The sequence below is a fragment of the Triticum aestivum genome, chromosome 1B (assembly GCF_018294505.1).
Source record: "Triticum aestivum cultivar Chinese Spring chromosome 1B, IWGSC CS RefSeq v2.1, whole genome shotgun sequence".
NCBI lineage: Eukaryota > Viridiplantae > Streptophyta > Magnoliopsida > Poales > Poaceae > Triticum > Triticum aestivum.
The window spans coordinates 673,598,360-673,609,403 of NC_057795.1; the positions used below are offsets into that span (position 1 = coordinate 673,598,360).

Genomic DNA, 11,044 nt, shown 5'->3' on the forward strand with positions numbered 1-11,044 from the left:
GGGGGGGGTTCATTCGTCGCCATGGATGGGGCATTTCGGTGTGTTTGTTGCTGTCATCGGAGGTGGGGATTGCGATGGAGTTCCTTCTTGATTTCTGAAATAATTGTGCAATGCTGGGCGGTTTAATTCGTCCTGTGCTCGATCGTGGGCGGTTATTACGGATGCTAGCCGCAGTTTCTTGGATGCTAGCAGCAGTTTCAGCTGCACTCCTTTTCTTCCTCAGTCTCTTCAACCCCTTGATCCGCCTCTGCAACTTGACTTCACCACACGGCCAGAGAATTCCTGATCATAAAGAATGCATGTCGGCTGCCACCGGAGCTGCGGACTTGTTTCACGGTGATCCTCCTGCTGCTGCTGCTGCTGACCTCCGCCGCCGCCGGAGCTGCCGACGACGCGGCCGGTCCCGCCGGAGCTTTGCGGACTGGATTTCATTTCCAGCTGCGCAGGAACTGGATGAATGATCCGAATGGTATATATCTCGTTCTTTTCCGCACAAATTATCGCCCGGTCTGGTTATTTGCTTTGCCCGCTCGCCGTTCTTCGCCGGTGTTTAGATCTCCTTCATCCATTTCGTTCTGCACTTTAGGGTGTGTTTGGTTCCTTGGGCCGCACCTGGCTCACACCCGGCATGTAAATTCTAGCCTGTTTGGTATCCTATTTGATACTCCCTTTGTTCCAAATTACTCGTCGTGGTTTTAGTTCCGGGGGAGGGCCCCCCGCCCCAACATAGCTCGCCAGTGTGCATGTGCATGAGACTCATGGGTTTGGAGGGGTGGGCATTTTAACCAAAACCAAACAACCAAATCAACAAAATCAGGACCGGGCCAAAATAGGTTCACCAGATTCTTGGTTGCGGAGTTTGAGAAGGAGGTAAATGCACCGGTGCTTCCACTTGTCGTGAATGATCACTTTGGTGCTTGCAGTTGTGGAATATATAAAAGTTTTTCAAAAACTTTGCTTTTGCATGAAATACGACGCACCCATCGTCTGTAGGCATTAACTTTGTTGAGGTGGGGCCGTATCTCCATCCGTAGCCATCTATGTTGCCTACATGTCATCACGTGGGTCCAATCTGTCAGCAAGCAATACATAAAATTGAAATTGATAAAGTCACTAGGATTCGAACCAGCATCCTGTTGCTATCCCACCCGCGTAGCTAACTACCACTCCCGATGACACTTCATGTCTTACAAGGATGGATAAAAACGGCGAAGATTTGTATTAAACACGTGAACACTTTCTAAAACTATACAAATATTTTCATAATTCATAATTATTTATTTAATTACGTGGGTAATTTTATGAAATAATATGTGAATATTTTTATCATCAAGAATCAATATTAATTTGTTGCAAGGGTCATGCATGGAGCATAGCTTACAAATCACATTACAAAGAACAATAGGTCCAAATTCTGAAATTTCTCAAGGAGATCATACCTTCGGGATGACCACATTGGCAATTCAATTTTATGGTTTGTGGCATATCTTCTCCATTCAGGAAGCTTAGACGGCTTTCATGGCTAACTCCTATTTAGCGCCTATAGCGCCAGTTAGAGGAAAATTGTATACATCACGCTACCTCATTCCTGTGCTAGATTACTTGGGCCGACTCATGAATACAGGTTCCTGTGAAGCTCCAATGGTAGAGCTTCCAATCACTGTTTTTTGTTCATTTTTCGTTTCTGGTTTTTTAGGGCCTGTTTGGATCAGTGCCAAAACCAACCCAGCCAATTTATTTGCGTTGACTGTTGTGTGGGCAACTGTCTGGAAAGGAGCCAATTTTTTGGTGCGCCCTGACTCGCCCATCCTTCCATTTCACTTTGCGTGGATTTTGATGCCAATTGTTGGCAAATCGTGGGTGGGCGCTGGCTTCGCCAATTTTTTGGCGTGCCCGGGCATTAGCAGGGCTAGCTCGGGCTAAATCCAAACACAACCTTAGCTCAGTTTTTTCGATGTTTTATTTATTTTTCAATTTTTTCTTTAATTTTTATTTTCTAAATACATGAACCTTTTTTCAAATTCATGAAAGTTTCCAAATTTTGAACTTTTTCAAACTCAAAATATTTTTCAAAATGATGGACCTTTTCAAATTCATAAACCTTTCTTAAATTCACAAACATTTTAAAAATTTGCAAACGTTTTCAAATTTGAGTTTTTTCCCCAAACTCGTGCACTTTTCTTAAACTCAAGAAATTTTACAAAAATTGGTCAAGTCATTTCAAATCCATAATTTATTTCTGATTTTACAATTTTTTTCTGAAATACATGATTTTTTTTTCATTTTCACTATATTTTTTGCATTTTCAAACATTTTTTAAATTCATGAACTTGTGTTTCCAAATTCCATGCACTCTTTTCATGTTTAATTTTTTCGAAAGTTAATGGTCAACGACCGTGGTCAATGGTCATTGGTTACCAATCGATGGTCATAGTCAATGGCAACAGACTGAAAAATCGGTGCTCAAATGCTCCATGGGCCGCGACACACACACCTCGTGGGTGAGCGCCAGCAGCCTAAACGAATGCTATAAGCGCCAATTAAGAGCTTTGGCTATCATGATATAATCCTTAATCAAGGACAATGCTCTTGCTAAAGGCCGACAATAAGGGCTTTTGAAGGGTCCATATCTAATAGTGTTTTGCCCAGTTTCAACTTCACAGAAGAAAAACCCTGCCTTTGCCATGTGTTGCGGATACGTTGAGGGTCTTTTCGATTCATATAACTCGAAAAATACGGGAATATAAAAAATGATTATAGTGTTATGTTCACTTGAATCTTACGAGATAGCGTGTGCACCTATTTAGTTCAAAAGGAATTTTATAACAAATTTTGATGGTTATATCCCTTAGAAGCTCTTCTCTACACAATTTGTTTTCTCCGTAGAATCGGAACACCGTATGATTTTCTTCATATAGTTTAGTTCACATGCAGTTCTAAATGGAAAAACTTCCCATCTATCTCCTCTAGAAGAAAAATGCCTCCTGTGCCTATTACAACTATGGCGTTGCTATTTTTCGTCTGTTGTTGAAGAAAAATGGCTTGAATCTAGCCAGGCATTGCTATTTTTCGTTTGTTGATGAAAAGCATCCCAAAAAGGCGTCGCTGAGGGCAGGCAGCGTGCTCGCCAAGTCGCGGCGCAGGGTCACGGACAGCTGTCCAGTGCAGGGCAGAAACCCACCGCGCGCGCGCACTGGACACACGCACCTGCCTGCCCCTGGATCCGGAGACTGCCCGGCGGGCCCCACCGGATCCCCTCGACCCTCGCGCCGCGTGCCGCGCCGAGGCCAGGCCACGGTTACAGTTACACCCCGCCCCGAGTGACGTCATCCTCCGCCTCCTCTCTCTCTCTCTCTCCCCGCACCCTCCACGCCCAAATCGGCACCGAGCCGCCCCAAATCCGGCGCCGCCGCCGCGTCCCTCCTCCGGCGGCGCTGCTCGACCGACTCGCAGGTGCGGTTCCATCGATCCATCCTCCCGCACCGCTGCTTTGGATCACTGCTCTCTCGCTTGGGTAACTGTTTCAGTCGCGTCGCTCTCGCGCTTGATCAGTCAGTCGGAGGTTGCCACCCGTCGTTTCCGGGGGTGCATTGCGAGCGTGCGGTGTCGGCGCTCCCCGCTCGCGCCGTGTCGCTGTTGGTGGATTTTTTTTTTTTGGTTCGTTCGTCGCCATGGGTCGGCCGTTTCGTTGCGTCTGTCGCTGTCGATGCGAGATGGTTTGTGGGGGATCAACTTTTGATCCGTCGTCTCTGTTCTCGTGCGTGCGTGCTTGCTTGCGGGTGTGATTCCGAGCCGCTTTTGATCCTTGAGATCTCTGGAAAGTGCAAATGCTGGGTGGTTTAATTCGTCCCGTGCTTGATCGTGGATGCTAGCGGCAGTTCCTCTGCTGCGGAGATTTATTTAATTATTTACGGGATTTTTCTTCGGATATTTCTGACATTCCGATCCGTTTGGCTTCGCTGCAGGTTGTTCACGGGTGGGAGCCGCCGCCATGCAGGAAGCTCCCCTCGCTCCGGCCCACCCCGTGGCATTCGGGTTCTGGCCCAGACCCGTGTGCATCCCCGCCGCCGACGGGCTCTTCTTCTACGGCGGCTGCACCCCCTTCGCCCCGTGCCCCAGCCCGTCGCCGCTCGGCACCCCCTTCGTCCCGTGCGCCAGCCCGTCGCCGCTCGGCACCCCCTTTGTCCCGTGCGCCAGCCCGTCGCCGCTCGGCACCCCTTTCGTCCCGTGCTCCAGCCCGTCGCCGGGCGGCAGCCCCTTCACGCCGAGCCCGAGGCTTCCGCCGCGCGCCGCCCCCTTCACCCCGAGCCCCAGGCCGTCGCCGCGCGCCACCCCCTTCACCCCGAGCACCGGGACCTCGTCGGGCAGCACCCTCTTCACCCCGAGCCCCAGGACGCACCCGAGCGGCACCCCCTGGTCCTCCTCCACCTCCGGCTCCCGCGTCGACGATGCGGCGGCCACGGAGCACCGCCTGCATCTGGCCCGCCTCGCGCTCCAGTGCCAGGACGCCACCAACCGCTACGAGCTCTGCCTCAGCCACCTCGCCGACGCCGCGCGCGAGGCCGCCGCGCTCCGCCTCGAGAACTCCGAGCTCCGCATCATCAACAACGACCTCGCCGGCCGCTTCGCCATGCTCGGCGGCAACCAGGCCTCCGCCGTCGCGCTCGCCGGGCAGCTCCGCGGCCTCCAGCTCGGGCAGATGCCGGTGCAGGCCGTGGCGTCTCCACCGGTGCTGCCCATGCCCATGGCGGGCCCCGCCTCCCCGGCCGAGAAGCACGCGGTGATGCCCAAGAGCATCTCCATCCGCTCGACGGGCTACCTGAAGATGGCCAGGCGCGGCAAGCATCGCGCCACGAAGCCGATGGACGTCGGCTCGGTGAGACCATCGAATCCCAACCCCTCCACTCGTTCGGCTGAATCCCGCGCTTCTGTGCCATGCCGCTCACCTGTTCGACGATTTGCTGGTGTCTGTGCCATGCGAGCAGCAGCGCGTGTTCGTGGGCGTGGACGTGGGCGGCGGCAAGGCGGAGGAGCACCAGGGCGGCAGCGCCGGCGGCGACAGGCGCGGCCAGGTGGTCAAGTCGGCCAGCGGGCTGGAGTTCGAGGCGTACAGCCAGGGCATGTACAAGACGGAGCTGTGCAACAAGTGGGAGGAGACCGGGGCGTGCCTGTACGGCGACCAGTGCCAGTTCGCGCACGGCATCGCCGAGCTCCGCCCCATCATCCGCCACCCGCGCTACAAGACCCAGGTCTGCCGCATGGTCATCGGCGGCGGCCTCTGCCCCTACGGCTACCGCTGCCACTTCCGCCACTCCATCACCCCCGCCGACTACATCCCGCTCCTCCACCCCTGATCGCTACACATGGCAATGCTCCATCGCCGACGGCCACTCACTCTGCTCGCTTCACTCCTTCCTCCCCTCTCGTAAACTATCTATGCCACATTGGAAAACAAACCAAGAACTCAAAAAGGGGAGACCTAAACAAGGCAAATTTTGATTTAGATGCACAGAGCAAACGACACTTGAGTCAAGAGAGTCAAGACATGCAGGCAAAAATGTGAATATTATCTGCGTAGCGATGAAACTAAATCTGAGTACATCATTGGTGTGATTTTGGTACTGTCTTGTGGAGGGAATTTCAGGCTGCTTCAGAGTTCAGACTTCAGTTGTATCGTTTTTCTAGACGGTTGGAGAAATGAGTTAGGAGTATATGATTTTTCAGAAGCATGTCAAGCATAAATGCCAGTGATATGATTTGCCTATAGTTTCTGTTGCTCTGTTTTCTCTTCATGTTTAAGCTTGATGCTCCCAGACTGTCAAGCATAAATGCCAGTTCACTGCATTGTCTGGGTTTTTAAGGGAGCTGGCGGGCAATTACTTGACTGCTTGAGATCTTTTTTCTGTTATCGTAAACGGCGAGAAACGATGGATGCGCGACTTTGTTTCCTCGGAATTGCCTCACATAGGATGAAATCTTGTTCGATTTTGCTATGGCAATGCAATGAACTGTGAATATGTGCTGATAAACGGTGGCTATGCTGTGTCATATCAAAATCATAAGTACATAATGCATCATACGTGAAGCAAAGCTCTTGTTTCCTACTCCCTCCGTTCCGATTTACTCGTCATGGTTTTGGTTCAAATTTTTTCGGAACTAAAACCGCGACTAGTAAATCGGAACGGAGGGAGTAGTTGCTTTTTGAGTGTACGTTACTGCTGGTGTAGTGCTGTAACTAGATGCATTACCGTCTGACTATAGTACAGATTTTTTAGGAACATCTCCACATTGTTTGTTTCTTGTCTGTATTGCTATGCTCTAACTCACTTATCGGTGTTGTTAATTGGTTTCTGTCTTCTGGACTTCAGGCTTCAGCTATATTGTTTTTCTGAACAATTGGAGAAATTCGTCACATGATTTTTTTCGAGGAACATGTCGAGCATAGATGGCAATGATATGGCAATACTATAGTTTTTGTTGCTCTTTTTTCTCGGGATCTTTGTTCGGTTGTTCCAGTTCACAACTGTAGTCTGCCGGACAATGGCTCGACCGCTTGAGGTCAGGTGTTTGTTTCCTGAACGGTCACTAACGATGGATATGCCGCTTTGTTCCCTGGTTGCGTTTTGAGTGCAGATTACTTGTAGAATAGTGATGTAACTAGAAGTATTTCACTGATGTTATTTGGGTACTTCTGACTGGAAAGTGTGCCCAGTCGACTTTCAGCTGTGTTGTACTGTTGTTTCTGGACAGCTTGGGATTGGGAGTACAGATTTTCAAGGAAGGTGCACACAGTGGTTCATTCAGTTCGCGTTTTTGAGGTTTATATACTTGTTCATGGTTCCTTCCTGTCTCCTGAACCGCAGTTATCCAAATATGTTTCTAAAATCACATGAACCATCAGCTCTGGTTTGGTTGCAGATTGTCAATCATAATTTTGCATCTGAACTTTTTGACTTGAAAGAATCGCCATGAATCTGCACTGGACACTGGCAAATAACTGAGTTGACATTTAGTTCCTCGGTTCAGAAATATTTGAAGTTCTAGGTTTGTCATAAGTCAAACCTACTTAAATTTGAGCAAGTTTATGTATATTCATCATGGTCACATGTGGACTTACAGTCTGACAGATTTGCACAGTAGCCATCTCAACTTCACTGGGCTCAAATCACCGTCCTCTCTTGCTTCCAAGTTAAATAGGTCGTGGAGAACCTTGCAGCCTATATGCCTTGCCAACAGCTGATTAACACGCAGAGCATATAAACATGCAACACCACATGCTAATCCAAGGCAAAATCAACCTATGATTCCTCGCAAAAAATAAAATAAAATAATCAACCTATGATGCAGGGCGACGGTCTTTGGATCATCTATGTTAATACAAACTTCATACCCTTAACTTGCTGAAAGGCTTTAGTCCAGCTGCAATAAAAATTAAGAAAACAAAAACAAACAGTTAGTATAAGAGATGTACGATCACGACAGAAAAAGCTTGTACAGGAAGAGACAACGAAAGGAGAGATAGCATTACAACTTGTTTTTATATGCATCAAAATCTTCAGCAGTTTCACTCCAAAGAGCCCTCTAGTTGTCTCCCTAGAATAAATAAAAAAGCACAATTAGAACTGAAGCTACGGCATGCAAAATATTCTGACATGCCACCATGCACAAATAAATCTAGAACCTACGTTCTCGAGCTGAGAAAGACACTTTCTAAGTGGGACATTCTATTGGTAAGTCTCAAGGTTCTCTTCGACTTGGAGGTCCTAGCAAGTCCACAGTGACAACAGGTGATACACCTCTTACTATACTAATCACATCTATAGATATAGGGAAGGCCCAATATTCATGTAAAAGCTGGTAGATAGTAGTGCCAATGAAGCACAATAAAAGACAATATACACAACATGTTTTTTTTGCTAATTACCTGCAAGGTAAGTCTTGTCACTGATGTTACTCAGTATACTCTAGAACTACTTAATCTTGTAAATATAGCGCAACTTACTTTCAGGCACGGGTTGAATCTCTATATGTCTATTTCATCCTCCAAACCACGAAACAATGGTCCACATCACGAAAGGAATATTTCGTTGCCTTAATCTCCAGAAATTCCAGATAAATAATCATGTCACATAAACTTCTCTAAATGTGCTCCGGGTATGGAACATTGAGTGGAGCAACCCTCATCCAAATTTCAAGAAAGAGTTATCACAAACCACAACTTCCAATGAACATCGTAGGACAATCAAACAAACAGAAAGACATAAACAAAAATTTAAAACACCAAGGCAAAAGCAAGGACCAATCTTTATCTTTTTCTAAGATGTCCATTGCTTCGTCTGGGTGCGAAGAACGGTGGAGCACCATGGTGAACAGCTAATTTCATCCACTATATGGTAAATGTAAACAAGATTCTTTTGAAGCTAATCCGAGAGTGTAGGCTCAGCTGTTAGCAATAAGTGTGCACGTTTGGAAGGAAGAAAACCTTGGTTTAATAGATGTCCATAAGTATTTACTAAACATAGAAATAAAAAACACAACAGCCCTTTTCCATAGCAATGAAACAACATGTGTCTACATAAAAAATACAGCAGCGGCTAATGATGTACTGAAATCATGTGTAACCTTCACCAAAAAACCTCAATGGAAACACACCAAGGATGGTATGTTTTCACCATGGAACCAACATACAGGGCACTAAATCTGGCAGTCGGTTCGAATGTATGAAATTACCGAGGAAGTTCGATCAGAAACACCAAACCGAACCGAAGAATAAAAAATACCGTCCATACAGATCTCATCATAACATTGGCTTATGTAGCACTAATTGATGCCCAAAGAAAACTTGTCTTACTTAATGTATTCATTATCATAAAACTTTTTTTTTGCTAAGCAACGGAAGGGAAAAAGGTCCCTGCTCACCCCATCTAAAGTAACAGAGCACTGGGGCCTATAGACCAGGAACCACATGCACAAAAAGCGAAAATGCAAACCAACCATCTTCACTACAAACTCCCAAGCTCAATCTGACCATATATTAACACCTATCCTTTCATCCACCATGAAAATGTGGCATTGAAGCAACTCATTCTTCACACAATGTAGGTTGACAGAACTAAATAGAATAGCAATAGCATCAGCAAGGCACAACTAATGGACCGACCAAGAAATGAAAGAGGCACCTCACACTGAATTAACTAGACCAAACTGCAAAACCAATTGACCTGGTGTTGATAGTTCAGGGGGGGTCAATGGGGACAATTCAAACATCATATGATTAATCTCACAACAAATCCAGTTGTGCTAATGTTTCCTTTATAAGCCTTACGGTACAGGTAGCATTTTAGATGTGTGCATAACAATGAGCGTGAGACTATAAAAGAACAACAAAAAGGAGCCTGCCAGTGATATTGCCGCTAGAAGAAACAAACGCTGGTCGTTGCATACATGTAGGTGTACTTAAGTGTGAGAAGAAAATTGCACTTGCAGTGAACTGAATATCTAAATATCATGCATATTATTGGATTCTCTAGATGAAAGTGTTCTAAACAAGAGCATGAATTCATCAATAACAAGAGCATGATATTTTCATCTAGAGAATCCAAAAATATCATCTAGAGCCAAGAATCACTTCTCTAGATGAAAATCCCATATCTCACAAAAATCGCTGAATTCATGCTCTTGCAAGCCATATATGACAAATTTAGTTCCATGTTTGTTGTAATTTAACACACCCCATGATTATGAGGAATTGCAAATTAAGATGGTTGCATGTGCTCTTACCGGAATTGGCTGGTCTGTGATAGCAACAAAAACACAGAGAAGTGATTCTTGGCAAATGGGTTGCCGGTACAAACATTAGAACAACTCAGCCAATGGATATGGCTAGAACAATTATGGTTTCACTGCTTGTCAAGGGCACCACAGGTGAATTTGCAACAATGAGGAAGTCATGGTCCGCTTGAAGTGCTTCAAGTCTGCAGTTTCATATTGGTTGCTCCCCTAGCTAATCCACCTTCCAAACTGCCTGAGTCAAATCAATAAAATCTTAGGTCCACTGTGAGTATGCAAGACAATCAGAAACAACTGGATATATTGTCTTAAAGAAACAAATGAAAATCACTCAAAAAAGATTCAAGGTTTGGTAATTTTTCCTGAATCCCAATCAATTCAGCAACCAAACATGTTAATCATCCAAGGGAGATTCAAGCTTTAAAAACTCATTGACAATTCACTCAAGAGGAACACATCGGCATGAGCACTTGCTGAGGTGCACGACGTGAGGAGGAGCTTAGCCAGATCCATTCTGTTGCCTCTCCTTTGGAACTCTATGAGTGAATCAAGGAGGCAGAGATCGCGATGGGGTGGTCTATGAGTGAACCAAGGAGCCAGAGATGGCGATGGGGTGGTAGAGGGATAGAGAGCGGAGGGATGCAAGGGTGGAGAATAGATGGAGACTGGGGCAGCCGCACCGGCGGTTCTCGGAGAGGAACAGGAGAAGCCTCGCCGACAACATGCGAATAGGAGGGAGGGCGGCCATGGCGCCGGTAGGCCGAGAGGAGCGTGAAGACAACGGCGAAGCGGGAGGTACCGCCGGGAAGGAGATCCGCGACGGTGGCACGACGGCGGACGGGCATAGTGGCAGGCCAGAAACCCTAGCACCGGCGCTTGGAGGTGAATGAGGTAAAGAGGTACACGAGGGGTGTTGCGCGGCCGTGCGAGCGAGAGGCCGGCGAAGACCGACCGAACACAAGTTAAACAACCAACTATAGTGGGCCTACTGACAGCGATACATCCACTTACAAATGGGCCAAACAACGCCCTCCAAAGCCCCAACGAACCAGAGCGCAGCATTTCATGGGAGCTTAATATCTGTACCGATTCAGTGTAGTTTCATGAACAGACACTAATGATGACTAGATAAGGGGTGTACGAAAGCTTATGCTTTCTCAAATGTTAGAGCAACTCCAATGGGACAAAAACGCGGACCCAAACCCAAAATGTGTCTGCTTCGTGTCTGTGTCGACGCATTTCAGGTCCAAATTTG

General features: G+C 47.1%; 1 protein-coding gene and 1 long non-coding RNA gene across 3 annotated transcripts; one reads left to right on the forward strand and one right to left on the reverse strand.

The window, feature by feature from the left end:
• The first annotated feature begins 3,345 nt into the window (after positions 1–3,345).
• Positions 3,346–5,779, forward strand: LOC123099740 (zinc finger CCCH domain-containing protein 39). The gene is made up of 3 exons (XM_044521844.1): positions 3,346–3,453; positions 3,966–4,876; positions 4,986–5,779. Exons 2-3 carry the CDS (start codon positions 3,992–3,994, stop codon positions 5,352–5,354), a joined length of 1,254 nt encoding a protein of 417 aa, XP_044377779.1. The 5' UTR covers positions 3,346–3,453; positions 3,966–3,991; the 3' UTR covers positions 5,355–5,779.
• A 1,254-nt stretch (positions 5,780–7,033) lies between these two features.
• On the reverse strand, positions 7,034–10,707 carry LOC123099750 (uncharacterized). Of its 2 annotated transcripts, none has more exons than XR_006448224.1 (3): positions 9,781–10,707; positions 7,532–7,593; positions 7,034–7,419 (listed from the first exon to the last, which is right to left on the reverse strand). It is a non-coding gene; the product is annotated as an uncharacterized lncRNA (long non-coding RNA). The 2 variants fall into 2 exon arrangements; XR_006448226.1 differs by having other exon boundaries at positions 7,529–7,593.
• Between the last annotated feature and the right edge of the window lie 337 nt (positions 10,708–11,044).